This window comes from Acomys russatus, chromosome 13, assembly GCF_903995435.1.
Source record: "Acomys russatus chromosome 13, mAcoRus1.1, whole genome shotgun sequence".
Taxonomy (NCBI): Eukaryota; Metazoa; Chordata; class Mammalia; order Rodentia; family Muridae; genus Acomys; species Acomys russatus.
The window spans coordinates 60,092,866-60,116,819 of NC_067149.1; the positions used below are offsets into that span (position 1 = coordinate 60,092,866).

The 23,954-nt window shown below is 42.4% G+C and overlaps 1 protein-coding gene across 4 annotated transcripts in view; it reads right to left on the bottom strand.

The window, feature by feature from the left end:
• Positions 1 to 291: 291 nt before the first annotated feature.
• Positions 292 to 23,954, bottom strand: part of Eps8 (epidermal growth factor receptor pathway substrate 8) — a 169,631-nt gene continuing 145,968 nt past the window's right edge. For all 4 annotated transcript variants that reach the window (XM_051155513.1, XM_051155514.1, XM_051155512.1 and 1 more), the window contains 6 exons: positions 22,028 to 22,136; positions 21,113 to 21,256; positions 10,735 to 10,957; positions 4,635 to 4,815; positions 3,391 to 3,520; positions 292 to 549 (listed from right to left, as the gene is read on the bottom strand). In XM_051155513.1, the coding sequence (XP_051011470.1) occupies positions 436 to 549; positions 3,391 to 3,520; positions 4,635 to 4,815; positions 10,735 to 10,957; positions 21,113 to 21,256; positions 22,028 to 22,136 (901 nt within the window). In that variant the 3' untranslated portion in view covers positions 292 to 435. The remainder of the gene's footprint in view (positions 550 to 3,390; positions 3,521 to 4,634; positions 4,816 to 10,734; positions 10,958 to 21,112; positions 21,257 to 22,027; positions 22,137 to 23,954) is intronic.

Here is a 23,954-nt window from a genome sequence, read left to right on the forward strand (position 1 = left end):
AAGTCATTTCCCAAGGTGAAAACAGTCTAAAACTTGTTTTATTTTAAATATTAAATTTTCTTTTAAATTCTTTTAATTACATTTGTTATTTATTTATATATTTATTTATTTACTTATTTATGTGTGGGGGTGAGAGGAGAACTTGCCGGAGCTAGCTCTTTCCTTCCACCATGTGGGTCCAGGGACTCGAACTCAGGTCTTTGGGCTTGGCAGCAAGTATATTTATTTGCTGAGCCATCTCACCTGCCCACTTCTCAGTTTTTAATCAAAACAATAGGCATAGAAGCAGCAAGTCCTCTGCTTACTCCGGTTATACACTTTTTTTCTTTTATGGCGATAGATTACATATCCCAAGACAAGAGATTTGACATTCCCTTCAAGGCTTCTTAAAACAAAGCGTGTCCGAGGATGCCAAGAGTCATGGAGTTGAAGGGATCAGTGGCTGCTTCCTTCATCAAAAGACTCCACTCCCGAGTCACTAGCGGCGGCGCTGATCTTCTCCTGTCGTCTTCGCATGATCTCTTGTAACTCAGAGCTTCCGTTATTGTCCTGAAGAATGGACACGGAGCAGACAGCAGTTACTAGCTGGACTTGGGCTTGGGCATGAAGTTGACAGTGCCACCACCCCATCCCACCCCGCCCCCACTATTTCTGTAAGAAAATGGGAGCTTTCCCTCCCTGTCAGCTAAGTTTCTAGACTTCAGCAGCACAACAGGGAGTAACTAACTCTCTTACCACAAGTTACCATCACTGGCCGATGGTGCCTTTCAATTTAACATAAAGACAGAGTGATAATGCATCCACAATGTTCTAGACTTGCCAATAGAAAGAGGGTATATGTGCAAGGAGTCAGTTTTCAAAAAAAAAAACATATTTGTGTTTACATATGTAAACATATTTGTGTTTACATATGTGCATGTGTGTTCGGGTACATGTGCGTAGTGTTCGTGTGCATGTGGAGGTCAGAGGTCAATGTTATTGTCCTCTCAATCGCCATTTACATTACTTTTTTTTTCACTTGTTTTTCCTTTAAGACAGGGTTTTACTATGTGACCGTGGCTCAGCTGGGACTCTTTATGTAGATCAGGCTACCCCAACTTGCAGAGATCCTTCTGTTTTTGTCTCTGTCTCTGTCTCTGCCTCTTGAGTACTGGGACTAAAACGGTATGACATCAGGCTTGACTCCATCTTAGTTTTTGAGACAGACTCTGAGCCTAACCCTGAGGCTCATTGGTCTGTTAGCTTGGCCAGCCTCAGGAATCCTCCCGTCTCTGCTTTCCAGTGCTTATGTGGTCATGTCTACTTTTCCCTGGGTACTCAGGATCTGAACTCCAGTCTTCATGATTACACAACAAGCACTTTAGCAACTAAGTCACCTTTTCACACCTCCCAAAGACCTGCCAGTCAGGCGAGGCACTCATCTCCACTTAGAGATTTTTCAAGGGTGTCTTCAAAACATACTGTTTCCCCTCAGACAACTCGGACCCTCTCATCGTGCCAGCTTTGCTCACTTCCCCGCTCTCCCTGCAATCCCCAGGTACCCTCTCCTTACTCCCTCTGTTGACTGAAGGTTCTAGTAACACAGGAGAGGTGGTGAGAAACTAAGTGAAGAACTATATCCAAGAAAGGGCAGAAAGGTACCCAAGAAGCACAAGGAAACCTGACATCAGTGTTCACCTTAGACAACTCCCAGAGGAATGAGACACTGGATGTGGGCAGGGTGGGCAAAGATAGTAACAGGGTGTCCCAGATGGAAGGGATCCAAAAACTTTAGGAATACAGAATTTTCTAACATATACTTGAGAAGTAATTTATACATTCTTAACAAGAGTAGAAAGTATAATGGTAATAACACTGCTTTAGGGAGGACATAATTTTATTCAGGCTCTGTGCATGAAAAGCAATTGCCAAATTCAGATATAATACCTTCCAGATCAATGCAGGAACGCGTTCTCAGGATAATGGAATTTCTCTTGATGGAGAATGGTTACAGGACTATACACGTGAAGCTATGTTATCCCGAGCTATTTAACTGTTCAATTTACATAATAAACCTGCTAGGGATCATTAGCTAGCAACTTCATGTTGAATCCTATGTCCTTTTACTTCAGGCCAACTATAATTTTCACAACTATTAACTCTTACAGAGCCAACTTTAACTGCCCAGCTTGAATACCTCTAGCTGAACAGACGGCCATTTTCTCCCCAGCTGCTATGCAGACAGCTATGACTGAATAATTATTCTTGCAGTTGTATATTTTCTTTTCTTGAGATTTACTTTATCTCTCTCTCTCTCTCTCTGTGTGTGTGTGTGTGTGAAACAATTTGTCTGTGTGAGTGTGTGTGTGTGTGTGTGTGTGTGTATTCACTGTGTTCATATGCAGAGGCCAGAAGAGGTGTCAGACCCCTCAGGGCTGTAGTTAGAAGCATTTGTGGGGTGTCTGGCTGGTTAAGTAGGTGTAGGGATGGGAGCTGTGGTCTTTAGGATTGCATACGCTTAACTGCTGTCTCCCCAGTGCACAGCTACACAGGTTTAATGACCTGCCTTTATACTCCCATTGATTCTGTGGGTGGATAACGAGGCTTGGGAAATGCACGCAGGATGTTGGTTTGTTGGAGAAAGGGTCTCAGAAGCCCAGACAGTCCTTGAGCACTGTGTAGCTGAGGCAGACAGGGCCAGACAGACCTTTAACTAAACTTTCTGCCTCCACCTCTGGAGTACTACATTATTGATATGCCATCCCACCACCTTGCCCAAACGCAGCTTGGGTTTTATGTATTTTTAGTTTTACTTACGTTTTTATGTATGTGGGGACATAAATATAGTTGTCCTTGGAGGCCAGGACATAGCACCCAACTCCTGAAGGTGGAGTTACAGACGGCCATTTGCAACCTTTTGTGGGTTCTAGAACACAACCCAGGCTCTCTATAAAAGGAGAGCCAGCTCTCCACCACCCCACAACTACAGATTTATTTATTTATTTATTTATTTATTTATTTATTTATTTATTACGTAGACATTTCCAAAATAAATAAAAATAAGAAAAGTAGCCCTATACACTCAAATCTTTATTCACTCAGGTATGAATTTACTTTCTATTAACAAAATTGAAGTTCGTATAGTAGCTCACGCAGTTTAATGAGAACACTGTGTTTTTGTTAAATCCTCAGAAATAAAGCTCTAGGTACACTGAAAGCTAATCTTTTTGAGAATAGTTACTGCTGGTATTTAGTGGCAAAGTCGGAAAAACTGAGCCAAGTTTTTAATTCATCTCCTCAGTGACAGGAAATTGACTAATGTGGACATGAACCTTGGTTCAGGGTTGCCAGGGACCAGTCCTCACTCTGTCCTAACGCAAACACACGCCAGCTCCACAGCATCAGTCTTACCTCCAAAGCAGCTTTCTGAACAGTGATTTGGCTGAAGACTCTGGCACCTTCGGGACAGACAGACCTCAGTTCATCTTTATTGAGAGAAAAGAGCTGTGCTCCATTCAACACCCCAAGGCTATTGACAGTCCTGAAATATGAAGAACACGGGGAAATTACTAGAGTGTTGTAAGCCTTGGCAAGAGAAAGGCTGCTGTTCTGTCTCTCCTTGAAGGTTTTGGTTATGAGCCTTGGTTTCAGGCTAACCATCTGTCAAGTTTGCTTGCTCTGCCTGTCTGCCTGTCTGCCTATCTATCTATCTATCTATCTATCTATCTATCTATCTATCTATTATTTACTTATCTGTCTACCTACCTACCTACCTACCTCTGTTTTTTGAGTGTTCCTTTTATTTCCTTTCTGAGACAGGGTTTCATGTAGCTGTTTTAGAACTCTCTGTGTAGCTCAGGTTGACCTTGAACTGCAGGTACTCCACCCCGACCTCCCAAGTGTTGGAATTACAGGAACAGGGCAGTATTGTGTGTCCCTATAGTGCTGAGACAAAGGAATGCAAGGGATGGCCATGGCCATGACCCAGAGGCTCCTTTCACAGAGGATGACTAGAGAGCGAGCATCTAAGAGGATGCAGTTGGGATCCTAATTATCAACTCTCTCAGGCTTCTATTCCTGAGCCCTAACAGCGACAGATAGCTGTCTAGTAACATGGCAACTGCCTAACAGCTACACTTCATTGTCAATTATGTCAAGTGAATGACTTTCTAAATTAAGATCCCTCAGCCATGTATTATTCAAATATTTTAAAGTCCCAAATACACACGAACCATCATCTACAGTCTTAGAGTAGAGCTACTAAAGCAAGTAACGGTCCCTTTGACTTACAGCTTTGACAGATGCTATCCTGCAGCAAGAAGTCTTAGGTTACACCTCCTACATGGTATGGTCCTGCTAAGACCATCATTTTACCCTGAATAAGTAATGAGAGAGAATAAAACGCCAGGAATCCTCACAGCTGGTAACAACTGTTCAAAAGCCTGGTAATGAACACCAATTACCGGCCAGAAGATGGACTAGCATTAGTCACTTCTGTTTCCCCCAATCTGTTTCCTTCCTCTTCTCAGCTTCTGGACAGTCAGCTTGAGCACTGGACAAAGTGTCACCTGTGCGCTGACAACTTTTAAGAGTCACGGGTGGCACATAAGTGACCCAGCTGAGGAGGAGGAATGCGGTCCGCACGGGACACTCACACGGGGTTGAATCCCTTCGACTGAAGCCAGGTCTTTACTTCCTCTGGGGTGGAGTCGTGTGTGATGTTGATCACCGGGACACTCTGCCGTGGCACATGGAACTTCCTTTGTGCGGCACTGCGCCCGATGGTCAGCCTCTGGAACAGCTCGTCCTGCACCTCTTCCATCTGAGACTTCCTTCCTGAACACCAAAAGGGAGCAGACATGTTCAAACATCTCTCACGTGATGCCCTCCTCTAAACCTCATCCCTAAGCACCCTTGGAGCCCTGTTAAGTTTGTATGTAATCCAGGATTAGGGTTCCCGCCATCTCCCCTCACTTGTCCTTCAACCTGGCCTGAATTGCACGATAAATTATTAAAGCGACTGCTTGGCCCTTCTCTTCGCTCAGTAGTCTTCGCAGGCTGTGCCTGAACTTGTCTACCTGCATCCAAGACAGCAGCTAAGCACCTCACACTTGATTTACGGTCAGGATCCCCACTAGGTTTCCCACGCCCCTGATGATCACTCTACACTACTTTACACCAGTGAGATCTCATCTAGGCTCTTGCCTAGAAGTGCTTCTGGTGGTCTCGGGTGGGGATGGCCAAAGGAGGAAGCTGCAGTTGCCATGTAGCAGGCAGGCAGCTGGAACACAAAACATTCCACAGTGCCCAAGGCAGCTTCCGTAGCAGTCAGGTTATCAGAGGGCCGAGGTGGTAGCCACGTACAGTCATCTCTCTGTTGAAAGTCAGCGCACGTCTTTAATCCCAGCACTCGGGAGGCAGAGGCAGGTGGATCGATGTGAGTTCGAGGCCAGCCTGGTCTACAAAGTGAGTCTAGGACAGCCAAGGCTACACAGAGGAACCCTGTCTCGAAAAACTAATAAACAAACAAACAAATAAATAAATTCACAGCTTATTCTACAGACCTCTAACCTACCTCTGATCCTCACCCGGATGATCTCACTTCCGAACTTAGGAATAACGTAAAGGATGTAAAAGACAGCCTCTGAAATCGCACAGTGACTCCCACAGCAGTGTGGTGGTCTCTGCTTCCACCTCCCTGGCCCCCACTCGCCTCATCCTCTGCTAACAGACCAATTGCAATGCTCCTTTTCATTTACCGCAGCTCCAGGGCTCCAAACCACTGTGAGTGATGATGCTGCCCGGCTGACCTCTACCTCTCGGAGGAGGAGACTATCTTCCTTTCTTCCACATCCCTACCCTAGCTTAAGTGGTGCTGCTTCCTTAGCGTCTTTAAAGTTATCGGCCATCCGAGCCTCTTTTGCTGGAACCCATCCTTCCCCAGCAACATACCCACAGGACTCCGCTTTTGGCTCCTTCAGATTCTCCAGCCCTATTTAAAACGGTAATTTCGTTCCTCAGAGCATCTCCAACACGCACAGCTATGCCAGCCTCCAAACTCTTGGCCTCTTCACCAGTCTCCATCAAGACAGTTATTTATCCACTTCCCCCTTTCACCAGAATGTGACCCTGATGGCCAACATGGTCATGCTCTGCTTGCTTTGCTCCTGTGCCCTATCTGGAGCAGCGACCCAACAGATATGAATGAAAGGAGGTGGGACTGGACCTTTTCACTGAGGCTTTGACAAGCATCACGTTTCAATCATGTTATAACTAGGTCAGGAAATGGAAAGCGGAGAGAAATGATCTGTTTATGTGGTGCTGTCAAGTAGAAGTAGAAATTAGCTGGAACCTGATGCTCTGATGTTCAGCCCAGGTCTGTTCTGCCCTCAGATGGCTGGAACTACCTTTGATGAACTTTCCCACTATCCTTCACTCCTAGCCATGTGTATATGAGCAATCACAGCATTGTGAGAAAAATGGTAAAAAAAAAAAGAGAGAGAGAGAGAGAGAGAAAGAGAGAGAGAGAGAGAGAGAGAGAGAGAGAGAGAGAGAGAGAGAGAGAGAGAGAGAGAAATAACGGGAAATAATATCTCTATGCATCAAAAATTACATATGTATATTTAGGTATACTGCTATGTTATTGTTTTCAAGAACTCAACTCATATCACAATCCAGTTAACTAATCATCTGGGCTAGTGACAATGGCTTGGTAGCTGAGGGAGCTTTTTATGTCATTCAAGGAAAGTGTTTGTGTCTTCGCAAAGTAATTCAACTGTGGAACAATTAGTGTTTATTAGAGCCTAATTTGTACTAAGGCCTCAACTATACATGAAAGATCATTTTTAATTAGTTTATTTTTGACAATCTCATGTGTATATGTATACACACACACACATATAAATAATATCCTGTTCACTTTCATCCCCTCTCTGTTCATCCCAATCCCTAGCATTCTCCAGTCCTGCAACTATCCTACCTCTAGTCCTCTGTTTCGCTGCTTTGTGGCCCATTTAGCTTACCCAGGGCCACTCCCATGGGCTTGAGCGTGGAGCACTGGTAACTCACCAGAGCTTACAGAACTAACGACAATCAGTTCATCTCCCCCAGAAGCCACTGACTGCCATAACCGCCTGGAGAGAGGGCCCCTTGCCCATCAGGAAATGTTTCAAAGAGATTAAAAGAAAAAGAAAATTAAAAGAGAAAGAGAAGGAAGAATGTAAGAAGAAGGAAGGGAGGGAAACTGTGGGTGGATATAAGTAAAACAGTGTGTGAGTTTCAGTAGCCAACTGCTTTAAGCCACCGTGCATGTGTCATGCAGGAGACAGGTCTGCCTCAGAGTGAGAAAGAGAAAACACCACTATACCTTCCTATCCACTGAAGAGGACCGCAATGCCTGAGTCAGGCTTTCTCAGGGGCATTACAATGAAACCTTTTTCTAGAATGCTCCTGGGTTTTGGTTTCCATCTTCAATGTTCTCTCCTAACAGTGCACACTCCTCTTCCCACAGAAACAGTTCTGATTACAGGAGACTGAACTCAAGTCAAAGGGCTCAGGTTTCAAAGGACCAAGGCAGAAGTACAAAGCGAACTACCAAGAGCCATCGGCAGCTTCAAAAGTGGCAAGAGGTGGTGCTTCTTGGAGCCCTGACAGCCAATCTGAATAGCTTACATGACGCCTGGTTCCAACTACCTCCAACAAGCAGCTCTGAACAGATGGCATGTTCCACTGCAGGGTGTGTGTGTGTGTGTGTGTGTGTGTGTGTGTGTGTGTGTGAGAGAGAGAGAGAGAGAGAGAGAGAGAGAGAGAGAGAGAGAGAGAGAGAGAGAGAGAGACTGTTGCATGTGGAATTCTTTGTGGTGTGTTTGAGAGTGTGTACCTGTGTATATTCTTATGTAGGACAAAGGTCAGCTGTCTTCTCGCTCACTCTCCAAGTTATATTTTTCAGACCCTGGACCTGCAGCTTGCTGTCATGGCTAGATGACCAGAGGACAGAGGATCCGCCTGTTTCTGCCTGAATGAAGCTCATGGCCGTGCCTGGCTACTTACACGGGTGCTGGAGATCTGAACTCAGGTCCTTCTGCTTGCATGCAAACACTCTACGCAACCCATCCACAGCCCGTTGCTGACTTGTAAAACAGACATTAGACATCTCGGCCTTCTTCATGGCCATAATATTTGCAAAAGTTTCCACTCTCTGGGCCTTTTTGTCCTATTTTTAATCAGAAGTTTAGGGAATAAACAGAGACTATAGTAGCAAGGAGCTTATCTTGAAAGAAGCATGACACATACATTTAGTTATGCCATCTGCTAAATGACCATGAGACAGCCTTGACCTTTGTTCAGGAAAAAAAAAAAAAAAAAACTGTTCCAAAAATGTGCTGTCAAGAAATATTCACCTTACACAAAGAAATTAATGTATCTAATGCCAAACTACACTGTTGAGATATTTTTAAAAAGATTTTTACCGGAGCAATTATGAGATTATATTATGTTAAGGAAACAGCCCATGTGCTAATTTGATGGGAGTGTTTCCATTTTACAGGCCCTGTGACCCTTTCACATATGAAAAGCAGACTTGAAAATGATGAGTCTCGATTATCAGGAGAGTTTGCTCTCATACAAGAATTCAAACTATGACTCTTCCCCAGAAGGTTCTTGAGTTTCTTCAATTGGGACAAAGAACAGGCTGTTCCAGGCCATGTGCTGTTCCAAAGGGGACTGGATCCTCTGAACTATGACCTTATGCCTGGAACAGCCTGCCACAGTGTCAGGGATCACTGCACTGACGTGTTGGATAGAGACGCATGTAAACTTGTGGGAAGAAAGGAGAAAAGAACAGTCATTTCTCAGAGGGAATGTTCCCCAGGGAAATGAAATATATTCACAGAACTTTCCCATCTGAAAACTATTTCGCTGGTATCTTTAACACAGAAAAGTCTTTTTAAAAAATCTCAGAGCCATAATTTTTTTCTCACTCATATACAGTTATTTCTGATAAAGAATTAGTTGCTTTTCAACATTTTCATTTTATTATATTTTATATTTATTTGTTGGTCTGTGTGTAGGTGTGTGTGTGTTAAGTCAGAGGACGACACAAGTGGGAGCTGGTTCTCTCCTTTTGCAATGTAGGTCCCAGTGATGGAATTCAGGCCAGATTTAGTGGCAAGCACCATTTCCTATTGAGTCAGCTTGCTGCCCCTCTTTAACTTTCTGTTGAGGTCAAGCATGACTAAAACGGTGATTTGTGATTTGAATCATTCATACTTCAGGAGAGAAAAATCCTGCATAGGCTAGGCTTCTGTTTATTACCCCAGCCGCTATTTCTGTAACAGTTAAGGAGTAATACATTTATGTTTCCTCTTTATTATTCTTAATTTATTGGGAATGATAATGAGTGGGCACATGTAGCCATGAGCCATTGGGCGAAAATGGCACTAAAAGACCTATGATGTCAGCTATGATGCTAATAGTTCAATATAGGGCCCTGGGTATCAAAGATGAGTTTCCATTATAAGACTAAGCTTGGAATCATTCCTCTTCTGACAATATAAATAATGCTGAAGGAAGTGGAAACATATTGGTCATTTATAACAAAAGTAATCTATAAGGAGACAAAAGCACAGAAACTTGGGAGTAGCCATGGGACAGAATGGTGGACATGTTTTCTATACAACATGCTACTTACCTTTTTACCCTTTTATCAAACTTCAGATATAGGGAATTCTTTGTTGGTTTTGGTTTTTCCAGGTTCTCTATAGAGTTACAGTCAAGCAAACTGACTAGCAGTGCTTTGCAAACATAATTAGACATGAAGCAGACATGTCCATAATGTACAAGGTACATCAAAAACTCTCAGAATTACCTTTAGCTTGCAAAGTATCTTCACAGCTCTGCCCTAGCAACACAAAAGATAATCCAAAGCTATTGTGACATCTTTAATTTTATTTGCCTTTATTGTGGTTCTCATAGAAACCATTCTCATGGAAAAATCCATTTTAATCTGTGAACATACGCAGTCCAAGGTACATGAAATCTGTGTTAGAAGCAAATTCAAGGTTGCTGCTGGCTGCTGATCGTATAAAATAAATGTGTGTATGTATCCAAGAATGGCAAGCACTAGGGAGCTGACAGAGAAGAAGAAGAAAAGGAGATTGACAATATAGTAGCAGATCTTTACTAATTGTTTATTCTGGTCAAAATTGATCAGTTTTCAAGCTCAAGACGGCTCATATTTCCAGCTGCCTGCACAATGCAAGATACTGCCAAACACACCTGGTTAGATGTCAGTAGGACACCACAGTTATGACGATCCCCCAAAAATTCCTCAGGGAGAAGGAGACTGGGCACTCCCCACCCCCATTTCCCCTATAGCCCTCACCACTACTATATACTGTCCACATATTATCTCCCTGAGTCTTCACACTTGTCCTAGGAGACAGATTAGCTTTGGATTTCCCCACTTGCTGGACAGTGAAATACACAGACGCTCATTAAAGCCTCACTGTACACAGAGGTAGGAAGGGATGTTTTTAACTCTATCCCAGGATGTCTGGCTCAAGCAAGTCTGCATTCATCAGCCACAACACAGGAGTATGCGCAGAAACATACCCCTAAGAGGGCTGAGAACATGACCTGCTGCTCGGAGAAACTCAAGAGATCTAGAAATCGGGAGGAAATATCCATGAAGTGGCTATTCACAATACTTAATATGAGCAGACCCCGTGGCACTGGGTCTGGCCCCGGGATACTTACGGTCCACTGGGAGTTGTTTGTATCTCTGGTTGTCTCGCACAATGCTGCCCCCACTGTCACTGGAGCTGCTGTTCTGACGGGTAACGTTTGCTGGAACCTTGGGCAGAGGAACGGGTGCTGGTACAGAGGGTGGAAGGGGGACGGGGACGGGTGCCGGTGTTGGAGGGGGCGATGGGGCAGAAGGAGCATCAGACGCCCTGGGACCATACTCCATCCTTTGTTTCTACAAAAAGAGAATAATTAACTTGAAATATATAGGTGTGAATAAATATGCATGTGTGTGTATGTGTGTGTGTGTGTGTGTGTGTGTGTGTGTGTGTGTGCGCGCGTGTGTGTATGTGTGTGTCTGTAAATTTAGGCTAGAATCCTTTTTTGTTTGTTTGTTTGTTTTGGATTTTCGAGACAGGGCTTCACTGTGTAGCCTTGGCTATCCTGGACTCACTCTGTAGACCAAGCTGCCCTTGAACTCACAGTAATCCACCTGCCTCTGCCTCCTGAGTGCTGAGATTAAAGGTGTGCACCACCATGCCCAGTTCCTGTGTACATACACTTTTAATATGATATAACAGTTATTAAAACCATCTCTTAAGTATTCTACATGTTTCTTCAAAGTCAATGTCTGAGTTTAAAGAGAGACAAACTTAAGCACAGAACGAACACAGTCATAATACTATAAACCAAGAAAACTAAGTTGGGCTTGAACTCGTACATGACTATGATAGGTTAAACGCTGATGATTTTACAACCTAAATGAATAATAATTTCAAGGGTGCTAGAAGTCAATAACATTAAGCACCACTTAATCCTTGTTTTAGACAGAGGCTAGAGCCAGAAGTCTTTGATTGTTTACAAGGAGTTTTACGTAGTAAAAAACGGGGACATGCTTTTAGAAGAAGCAAATTTAGAAAAAGTTATTAACTTTTTCAAGGTACAGCCCTTTTCACTACCATATTATTGCTAATCTATTCACATTAGGAAAAAGTCTTTGTTAAAAATGGGAATATATGGGGGCTGGAGAGATGGCTCAGAGGTTAAGAGCACTGGCTGCTATTCCAGAGGTTCTGAGTTCAATTCCCAGCAGCCACCTGGTGACTCACAGCCATCTATCGTGTGATCTGATGCCCTCTTCTGGCCTGCAGGTGTACATGCGGGCAGAGCACTGTATACGTAATAAATAGATAAATAAATCTTTTTTTTTTTTAAACGGAAATATATGGGGCTGATGATTTAAGGCTAAAGGCACAATCGATTCTTTGGGTTGGGGAAGTGGCTCAATGGGAGAACATTTGCCCAAAGTGCAGAAGGCTCTGATTCCACCCTCAGGGCCACAAAAAAAAGAAAAGGGAATGGAAAAGGGAGGGGAAAGGAGGGAGAGACATGTGAGTAGGGATTTGTATTTTAAAATGAAGCTGTGGTAAACTGTACAATTGGCTATGATAAAACAATATGTGTGCATATCTGGTATTCAACACAATATCAAAAACTTTAAATATAGATAAAATAATCTAACAGATAACTACGTGTCAAAGACTCCATGTTTTCAACAGGCACATCTTTGCAGAATCAAAGATGCAAAGTGATGACTGAAGTGACTCTTAAATACTGCACCAGCACAGTTTCAACTACAAGGTTAGCATATAAAATTCAAAAGGGAACCCTTTTGAAATATGGGTCTTGCATTAGGACAGTATTTACTTTTCACTTCTACGTTGGCCCAAATATAAGGCAATCTTGATTTTTAAAGAGAGTCTCCCCTGGATTTCCAGAGATCAAAACCATAAAAACACACACCACACATTAAAATGAAATTGTCACCCACAAAATAATACACCGACCACCGAGGTGCCTTCACAGGAAGAGAACTCAACACCTGTGGAAAGCTGCGTGGGAAGGGCCTTTGTCGCTGCTTCTCAAAGGCCAATTTATTCACATTAGGAAAAAGTCTTTGCTAAAAATGGGAATATATGGGGTGGATGATTTTAAGGATACTGTGAGAAGCTCAAAACACTCATCCACCAGCCAATGGGAAAATGAAAAGGTTAACATGCAGGGAAGGTTAAAAAAAAAAACAAAAAACAAAAAAACTGAGCTGGATAGCACTGCTAGATACCAAGGGGAGGAAGAGATGGGAGATGGATAAGTGACAGCCATGAGAGGAGCAGGTTTCCCATCTTCCCCGCATCAAGTCCTAGAGACACTTCTAATATATTCAGTGAAGAGTCAGAAAGCATTGGTGAACCATTACAAGCCCCACAAGATATTTCTCTTATATTTGGGCCAAAAAACATCTAAAGCAATCAAAACAGCAAACATCACAAAAGTCCTACTTAGCACACACCAAAGACACTTCGTGTATATTTGTTCCCCAGACAAGCATGTCCACTGCATTTAACTTCATGACAGCTTAATGAAATCAATGTTCCAAAAGTGCCAAATTTTAAATGATTGCTTTTTAAAGTCTATGCCAACAACAAAAACAAATGCTACAAGCTCCGAGTGCCACAATATGATTCATTTTTTTCCTGCTTCCATAAAAACAAGAACATCTAGTGTTTTTCTATCTGTAGAATAAGCTCAAGACACCGCAACAGTGTCATAGTCCCGCCCACCCAGAGAAGGCTCATCAAGTGTTTGGGTACCAGTTCATCCACCCTCTGCCTCTGCACAAGGCAACAGTACCAACAGGCTCAGCCAACAATAGGTCAAAAACTTAAACCCAAATGGAAGCTTCCGGAGCTATATAAAGACTTTCATGCCATAAAAATACATTTACTTGCATATTTCCCTCTGTATTCAGACTTCTCTGCCTGTTCATGCCTCCAGAAAAGGGAATGAGGACCAGATCCTCGAATCAGTGGGACTCATTGTCAAAGTCCCTGAGTCAGGACTGATCCCTTGAAGCTGTTTTATGTCCCTCCCAACATCTTTGCCCCTCTCTATCTACAACCCAGAGCCTGCTCTTCTTTCACATTCCTATGCTTGGTTTTTCCTGCTGGAGACACGGGTACAATGACTCCCAACACACCTCAAGTCATGAAAGACTTTCTCAAGCATAGATCATTTGGAGCCTTTTTGAGGCGCCAATCCTGTGAGAGGCCTCGGCCTGTGCCTTTCCCAGGGTTGATGTGAAATTCCCACATCTCCACAAACCCTTCAGTTTAGGGCACAGCGAGCAGCTGCATCACCTGGTATGGATGGATCCACTTGTGTAAAACACTGTTACTTCCTGAGTCCCATCCATCATCCCTTACAAATGCCAAGCTCCGCTGTAAACAAAGCATCCTTGTGTCTGTCTTTGAAAGAATTTGGTGACTCTGCCTGATAAGAAATGTACTTTCCTACTGACAATTAAGTTGGGGCAAGTCATTTTTCCTTAGGAATTGAAGCTGAGTAAAAATTCTTAAGCATTGAAGTGACTGGGAGGTAAACACAAGATTCATGCAAATTCCTGCTTCAGAGGGTAATTATGCAAGTAAAACACAACAAAGCCACTGGCAGAAAACTGTTCTTATATTTTTGCACTACACTGATTTGTACTTTTTTTCCCACTTGAAATTTGGCCTCTCTGAGATTCTGCAATGAAAACAGCACAGCTGGAATATTTGGAGGGTGTTAAGTCCAGAAACTGAATCCAAAAAAAAAAAAAAAAAAAAAAAAAAAAAAATTACAGAAGAAAGAATTGCCAGGAGGGAACGGATGAGTTACCTCTGACAGCTCGCCAAGCAGTTGCTGTTAGGAGGTGGAGCAAACCACATCAGACGAGGAAATTAACACAGGAGACGGAGTTGAAAAAAATATCAATTATAATTTACATCAAATAACAGAAAACATGAGCAAACTGGTTTTTTGACAGCAAAATTACCTGCCCACAAGTCAGCCAGCCAAGGAGTTTGTAAACACATAATTAATTCCCACCGCTCCCTACTTATCTTCTGGTTTAACATACAGAGTAAACAGCAGAGGTAGATTATCCAGTAACAACTCTGAGCATCAAAGCATTATGTGAAGATATTATGATACAGGCTCATTTTATTGACACCTTATAAAGAATCCACTCAGAGTCAAGGACACAAAATGTAAAGAAATTGTGTTTATCAGGACCGGGGTGGTGAGTGCAGAAAACAGCGTGGTACAGGTCCTGTGACACAAAGCAGCAGTATGAGGGGTCATACTTGGAAAAGGTGTATTAGAGTCAGTCGGGTTTGATGAATAGAGTAGACGGATTGTGGCTCCTCTTGTGGGGGATGGGCAGCTGTGTGAAAGGATACGCGCCTTCTTTTCCCTTTGTGATGATTTTTCTTTATTGTGTGTGCACGTTTAACACACACACACACACACACACATACACACACAGGCTTATTCAACAAAAGTGATAGCCATCTTTGTTTTAAAACCCTGCCTCTAACTAAAGGAGCAGCTTCCTCTATAAACAATTTATAGCAACTTTTAAACAGAGTATTAAACAGATGCTAGCCTGGCTAATGGATATGGAAGTGATGTTAGCAAGATGGCCGTTCTCTGTCCAGCAATATTTCAACATTTGAACAAGGCGGGACTGAGATGGGCTGAAATCAATGCTGTTGGAGGTTTAATAGTCACCTCTAGAAAAATTCTCACCTTCAGTTTAACAGTATTCAACATGTGTATAAAGGACAGGCGAATTTTATGACTTCTTCTAGTTCATAGCCCAAGCACATGGGAACTGAGAAAACCAGAATTCTATCTCTACAGGCACACAGCTGGCTCGTGACAGAACCAAGGCAAGAATCCTCACCAAGCAAGCTTTCCCATAATTCCACAAGAGCCAAGAAACAGAGGGATGGGGAGGGGTCTGTTTATAAGACCTGACAATGGCTGGACACTGGTCATTATTTGATTCCCCTCCTCCTTGATGGAGTAAGAAAAACTACAGAAATAATAAACAAATAAACTCAATATTTAATAATATACAAACAATTTTTTTTGGCCTGGCTGTGGGTGTATTAGAAATAAGAAAGGGAGGAAGTCACTTCTACTCCTCACACAGCAGGGGATCCATGGGAAATGGGATGACCAGTGCTAGCCTGGGAATGAAGTAAAAACACATTTTTAAAAACTTTGTGTATCAGTAGATTTTGGATGGAAAAGGAAGGAAGGGGTCATCTGGGGAATGACCAGACAAGAGACAGCAAAGTCCTGGGGCATTCTACAGTTTAACAGAAAGCCAGGCCACTTTTTGTGTCTATCAAAAACATTTACTCCCCTCTCCTGTGGCCTCGACACACACACTCACATGGGCATAAGACACACACATGCACTCACACAGTCACAACACACACACATAGTCACAACACCCATATCACAATACACTCTCATAGTCGCAACACACACTCACATATATGCACACTTTTGTAAGTTCTGGATCACATCTGTTCTCCTTTATTTTTAAAATGCTGACAAAGCCTTGGGGAGCACATAGGTGGCAATCTGCCTTTGGAGAGCTGTTAAAAATGACTCCAAATGTGAGAATTATTAAATAACCTCCCAGGGACTTCAGGTGCCATCTCAACACCTACTCTCTGCTGCTGAAGGTGTGCGGACCCCTGTTGTCAGAAGAGAATCTCAGATGAAGGGCTTGCAACAACAGGCTAGAGCTGCCTTTGCGCATTCCCCAGGAAGTGCTCCCAGCATCCTTCAGGACCAGAAAGGGAAGGGGAAGAAAATGAGAACTACATATGAAGTTGAGAATTGATCTTTCAAGGTTTTAAAAAAAATTGTATAGTTATTTCGATAGAGATCGCATTCAATCTGTAAATTGCTTTTGGTAAGATGGCCACTTTCACTATGTTAATTCTCCCGACCCACGAACAACGGACGTCTTTCCATCTTCTGATGTCATCTTCAATTTCCTTCTCCCGAGACTTGCTTGGTTAGTTACACCTAGCTACTCCACATTACTTGTGGCCATCGTGAAGGTGTAGTTTCCCTAATTTCTTTCTCAGCATGATTGCCATTTGTATACAGGAGGGTTATTGGCTTTTTTGAGTTGATTTTGTATCCAGCCACTTTGCTGAAGGTGTTTATCAGCTGCAGGAGTTCTCTGGTATAATTTTGGGGGATAACTTATGTACACTATCATATCATCTGCAAATAGGGATAATTTGACTTCTTCCTTTCCCATTTGGATCCCTTGATCTCCTTTTGTTGTCTTATTGCTTTACCTAGAACTTCGAGTACTATGTTGAAGAAGATATGAAAAGAGTGGGCAGCCTTGCCTAGACCCTGATTTTAGTGGAATTTCCTTGCGTTTCTCTCCAATTAATTTGATGTTGGCTATTGGCTTGCTGTATATTGCCTTTATTATGTTTAGGTATGTGCTTTGTATCCCCAATCTCTCCAAGACTTTAAACGTGAACGGTGTTGGATTTTGTCAAATGCTTTTTTGACATCTAAGGCAAGAAGGCCATGAAGGCTGGCAGATCTGGACCCAGGGGTGGGGGGCACGGCTGTACAAACTGTTGCCCCAACCAAGGACAATGTATGCAGTAAACCTAGACCTCCCATTCAGATCTAGCAATGGACAGTTCATTCTCCACAGTTGTGGGTAGAATTGTGGGACTGACTCTGACACGAACTCTGGTGTCCCCTATTTGACCATTTCCCCTTGGTGAGGAGGCCTGGTGGCACACAGAGCAAAGGGAAGCAGGCTATCCAGATGAGACCTGATAGGCTGTGACCATATCATAGGGGAGGAGGTCCCCTTTTGTCACAGACCTAGGGGAGAAGAATAGGGTAAAGGAGGGAGGGGGGGTCAGGAAGATACAAATGAGGGGATAACAATCGGGTTGTAATCTGAATAAATTATTTAAAAAATAATAATCCCTGATCCAAACTACCAGAAAAACATTACAACCTGTGTATTGAACACTTTGACTGTCTTAATAGCTAATTTGCTTTCCATTTTCTGGAGAACATCACGATCTAAGATGTGAACATGGCAGATAGCCTCTCATAACCTGACCTGTTTACCATCCATAAACTAGAACCAGCTTATAAAACTTTCCCTGTGGCCAGCATTGACTCTGAAAGGAATGTTGCTGCAAGGGCAAAACGCTTTCTTACCCCAGAGATGCCTAGTTCATGGAAATAGAAATGAATTGATTGTAAAAAGACTATCAATCTATAGTCAGAATTTGTAAGCAATTTTATAAGGATGCTTCATTATGAATAAAATTTTTTTATTTAAAAACAAAAAAAAAGAAAAAGAAAATGAGAGCTATAACTCCCATTTAATGGCTGTTACACAGAGAAACCTTGTCTTGAAAAGGCAAAACAAAACAAAACAGCAACAAAAAAACCAAATCAAACCAAAACAAAAAGTACCCAGTGAGCGAAAGAAGCTGCACAGAAGCATCCAATTCCTGGCATTCACAAAATGCCCTCTTTACCAGTCCATCGCATATATAAAAAACTATATATAAGGTTTTCCTAAAGTATTAAAAAGTAAAAGTACATATACAATGGAAGAAATGGATATGCTAGATCAAAGAAGTCATTCCAAAACTGGTGACTGGTCAGATTGACAGTTCTCACCACAGTGTACGGGAGAGGTGTTCTGAGATGTGTCCCTGTAAGCTGCTTATACAAAAAGAGATGGTCACCTTTCCTGAACCATGCCTAGAATAACAGAATGTGTCCACAAGGCTGAGTCCCTGTCCTGGCTTCCTGCACTTATTTCTCCTTTGCCCTATGTGACGTGGACCTGCTTTCTCAGCTGTTGTGGGACCTCATCGAGACCGTTGAGAGTTTGAGGAATGCTGGGCCCACAATGCTGCTGCCCACTGGCTTTGTCTGTTTCACTGCCACCATGTAGCTGCCTTTCGTGATTATTCAGTAAGTCTTTGCTGTGGTACAGCCCAGAAATCTATACACTGTAGCCCAGGCTGGCCCAGAACTCACTTTATAACATAGACTGGCCTCAAATTCCAGAAAGCCTCCTGCTTCAGCCTCCCACATGTAGTGATGATGCTTCCTGCGTCACCACATCGTGATTTACTTCAAAATTTTATATCATTGGGTGGAAGGGACAGTGATGTCTATGGAGGAGTACCCAGGAAAGGACAAAGCCACAGTGACCTGGAGACAGGTGTGCTGCAGGCTTCTGTGAGAAAGCCCCTGAGTGCTGCTGGCCTTCCTATTGTCCTTCTTACCAACACCAGGACCTGGACAAATACATCCAGATGAATGGATAGCAAGGAGAGTAAGACATGAACCCAAAGACACGTGGGTTCTACATGGTGAGAGGCTGCGCATCCTGAACCCTACCACCATGTCGTGGAACCTTGTCATTCTGAAGGGACTGCCGGTCTTATCAGATGTCTCAGATAAAGGTCTCTGTACTGCTATCGTAGAGATATATAGTTGCCTAGGATACGCTTCTCAGGGTTGGTCTTTCCTGTCCTGTTCCATTCTTCTTTCAGAACTATTACAAGTTCATTAAGAACAGGAATCCCTTAGAGAAGCAGTGATGTCATAGCAGGTAGGTAAGGACACAGTGGTTCCATGATGACAGGTAGGTACGGACACAGTGGTGTCACAGCAGTTTGTAAGGACACAGTGGTGTCACAGCAGGAAAGGACACAGTGGTGTCATGGCAGCCCAGAGTTCCCAGGTGTCAAAGGGGTAGAGAGTTTTCAATATGCTTCAAAGGTAAGTCCTCACCCTAAACTCTACACATGCAGAGAGCTGGGTGGAGGGGAAAGGAGGAGGGGGAGGGTCAGGGGAAGAGAAGAGGTGATGGGGAGAGGGAGAGAGCATACCCCCACAAGCACTTCCAGACACATTTCTACAGAGAGATTGTGGAAAAGTTCAAAAGGGGAAACAGCCAAAACATACACTCCTCCACAGCGACCACAAGGCTCTATTTACAGTGTCAACATAGACTCCTGGACTTGTAAGTACTTAAAAGACAAATTCTTGGTTGTACCAAGGTTGACAAAATATAAGATGAGGCTTTGTGAGAGAACGAAATCAGGGAGAATGGAGAATGGGTGTGTGTGTTCTCTCTGAGAACTATTTTTGCCTGTAGTGTGTACTAATCATTTGGGTTTATTTTAGCCAGAGGCAAGCTTGGAAACAGGAAAGTCAACACAGATTGGGGCAGGAGTCACAGCTGCAGTAAAAGGCACGACGAAACAGCAAGCAGGCAAAGAGTGGACGTCAGATTCCACGTTAGGGCGTCTCATTGGGGACAGATACTCAGAATGCACATTATTTGCCAGCTTAATTAAGTTAACTTATTTTTAATTTATCTGTTCCTAGGAATCATGCACACAAGCAAAATTCAATTTGAGTAATTGTTTTTAATCTGTAAACTTAAAAACTCTTGGATCTGTTTGCCCAAGTGGCTGGAGGATAGCCTTTGTAAACAGTGCATGCTACAGTTTATCATTAGAGTGTTTAAAAACCCATACTTCTCAAAGGGCAAATACTCCCTCGCAGGTACACAATTCAACCATATATGACATCACTGTTAAGGATAAGATAAAAAAACCCTTCAGGAAAGAAAACGGAGGATTAGTGCTCATCCTCCTGAGAGAAGCCTCATTATGCCACGTGACCACATCTCACACTTAGAAAAGTAGGAACTCAGGGAAAGTAAGAGGCATGGCAAACTAAGTCAGAAAACTCACTGCAAAAATCCACAGGAAGCACAGCAAACCATACCTTGAATAATTCAAATTCCTTCTTTGGCATCAAAAGCTAATGACAAATGATTGGCATAAGTAAGTATATATGTCATGTCAGGAAAAAAAAAAGCACAGCAGACTTCTAATGCCTGTCATCGCTTTACAGCACGGAGATTCAACAACAACAATAATAATAATATCAATGTTTGATTTTTTTTCCTTTTTCTTTTTGAGGCAAAGTCTCACATAGTCCAGGCTGGTCTTGAACTGACTTTGTGAGCCCAAGATGACATTAGAGTCCTGATGCTCCTGCCTCTATCTGTCAAGTGCTGGGAAGATCGGTACGCACTCTACACATAGTGATAAGAATTCTTTATGTCAAACATTTGCTTGGCTTGTGGCTTGGACTCTCCTACAAATTTCATGGTCACATCAATGAAGAAAGAGAAAACAATTATCTATATTTGTCAGAAACATTATAAATTGGTTTTTAAAAAAAGCATTCAGAAGAGCAGTGACTTATGTTGGACACCACCAGTCTCCTTAGGAAATGAATCAGAAAAATGTGTGTAACTACCATCTCCACACTGCTTTTCAGTTGCTCTCAAAAGCATAATCAATTAAACCTCAAAGTGATTAACACACGAAAGGTACTTAATTCCTGTTCATGGAAACCAGTAAGTATTAACTTTGCCCAGAACCCAGGTTACCTGTATGGTATGTGTGTATGGGGGGTCAGCACGCCCCACTCCGGATTCCGGGGGCCTCACGATATCCAGAATGTTATTTGGCACGAACCCAGAGTCCCCACTGGCATTCCGAACTTTCCACCATTGTTTTCTATCATCAAGAATCTGTCATTATGCAAAGAACAAAAGAGTGATTTCTATAAGAAAGCCTACTTAGGGACAATGCTCAATTTTTATCAAGAAAATTCTTTTCTTACTTCTGATAATGAACTAAGTATGAACATGTGTGACTGAAATCTGAGGAATTACACTAAGACTTCCAATTATTGATATTTGTGTTAAATATGTTCTGTAACAAATCTATGCCAAATATATACTATGTCCTCAAAACGTACTGCCTCATTTGAGGCACACAAAGGGCAACAAGATGGCCATATAAAGTTCTGTTGCTTCCATTTGTGGACTAGAAAGGAAAAATATATGAGAACTATTTTTAACAATATGTATTGCTCTAAACTGTAAGCTAAGAAACACTACCCTCAATGTGATTACCCAATGGGGGTACTGGTGACATTTAAGCAAGGATTCTCAGAGAAAGAGGCAATGTTCTCTTTGGTTACACTGCCATGGTTCATCTCCACTGAGTTTATAACTAGCCTTGCTTCCAAAATGAATAAATCCCAGAAGAAAGAAAGGACAATGCAAGCCAAAAGCACCCACCTCCCTCTTCCAGCATGTTCTATGTATCTCTTACTTATTCTGGGGTCTGATAAACTAGGTAGCTAACACTTATAAAGAGATAACAGATCCTAGAATGTACTGCGTCCAAGAGACCAATCTCTTGCCCTCAGTCTCCCTTTCAGAAGGTTCAGATACATATTAGAAGACGACAGAACTTTCCTTTCTTAGAAGAGTAAGAGTGTGAAAACCAGTTACCTCTAAAACATCATCCTTCATGACCGAGAGCTCACTGCTGTTCCGCGCCACGAAGTCATACTTAGATTTGGCGTATTTCTTGGGTTGTGTTTTGACTGAGTCATAATTCCTATAAAAAGAAAGGAAGAACTCTGTCATGCTACTAGTTCTTCTAAAGCCCGAGAACAGAAGTAAACACAAGGGTTGTCCAACCCTTTCAGAAAGCCTCCTGACACTTAGAAGGGAGCTCAGTCTGCCTATTTTTACACAGTGTGAGAAATAAAAAGAACCATAGGATTCTTACTATTAAAAAGAACAAACTGGGGCTGGAGAGATAGCTCAGCAGTTCAGAGGGCACTGTTCTTGCAGAGGGCATGTGTTCCATCCACAGCAGCCACATTAGGTGCTAACAGCCACCTGTAACTGCAGTTTCAGAGGATCTGATATCTTTGCCTTCCATAATTGGGTGGGTGGGTGGGTGGGTGGGGGGGAATGGGCAAGCACACAAAAATAAATAAATGGTTTTTGTCTTGGTTTTAGAACTACTGCTCAGACAAAGGAAAATTATGTGAAATCCCAAGGATAGGTGGTCCTGAGCTAAATCTAGGCTCTAACCCTGTAAAGTGTCTATTAAATATACACAGCAAAGCCAAGCTTGGTGTTGTATGCCTAGACTCCTGGCCTGTGAGAGGCTGGGGCAAGAGGATCAGGAGTTCAGTGTCATCTTGGGCTACATATCAAATTTGAGGTCAGCCTACACTGTGCAAGACCCCATCCCAAAAAGGATAGAAAAGAGCACACGGGATGTAGTGATCAGCACAAGTACATGAAAGGAGCATGAAGTGTGAAATTAAAGGAGACTGGAGACAAAAGCTCATAGTACAACTTTAACTGCATGTTGACTTTACTTATTCAAGTAACATTTCATAACAAACACATTAAAGGTTATGTCTAGAGGCCATTTTTAAAAAACCCTTACCCAGCTATCAAAAGTTCAAAGGAAAGTATCCATCAAGGATATAAACAGCAACTTTCTCAAGCAAAGAAGAAAATTTTAGTTTTAAATTCTCTATAAGCTTTTAAAATTATAATGACTGATGTATGGGCCCTATTTAAAAATACTTTCTTTGAAAAACAAATACTACTGTTAATCAGCATTAGAAGATTAACAATGTATTTAGCATGGCTTTTTTGTTTTACACAGTACAATAAAATAGTATTCTTATTTCCTTCGTATCTGGCATAATGTTTCAACAGTAAAATGAAAATGCTAAGTCTGAATGACTTTATTTCCTGACCTCTTCCAACCACATTTCTATATTTCCTCACTAATCTCTATGAGAAACATCAATAGCCTGAGATGAGACCAAGAATGGTCATTTGCTCTGGCAATGTAGAGTCAGACCTGGGCCCCCCAGGGGCCAGCTGTGGTAACAGGGCAACCCTTTATCACAGGTCCACAATATCTCTCAGACTCCTTCCATCTCTCAGACAGGGGGGACCAGAACAAAGGAAGACTTGTAAGCTGTGATTCCTACCAGTCATTTTCAACATATTAAAATAAAAGATGAGCTGGGTGGTGGCGGCACACACCTTTAATCCCAGCAGAGTCAAGTCATTTGCTGTGAGTTTGAGGCCAGCCTGGTCTACAAAGCGAGTCTAGGACAGCCAAGGCTACACAGAGAAACCTTGTCTCGAAAAACCAAAAATAAATAAATAAATAAAATAAAAGGTGACAGTATTCCCTAATTATTATACATTATACATTTTTATTTTGGTTTTTAAGATAAAACATACCATAGTACAAGGGGGTATAGAGGTCACTACATAGCCCAGAACTGCCTCAAACTCATCAGGACCCTCTTGTCTCAGAGTCCTGAATGCTGAGATTACAGACATGATCCATAATATATGGCTTAAATTATGAATATGCTACAAAAATCATAAC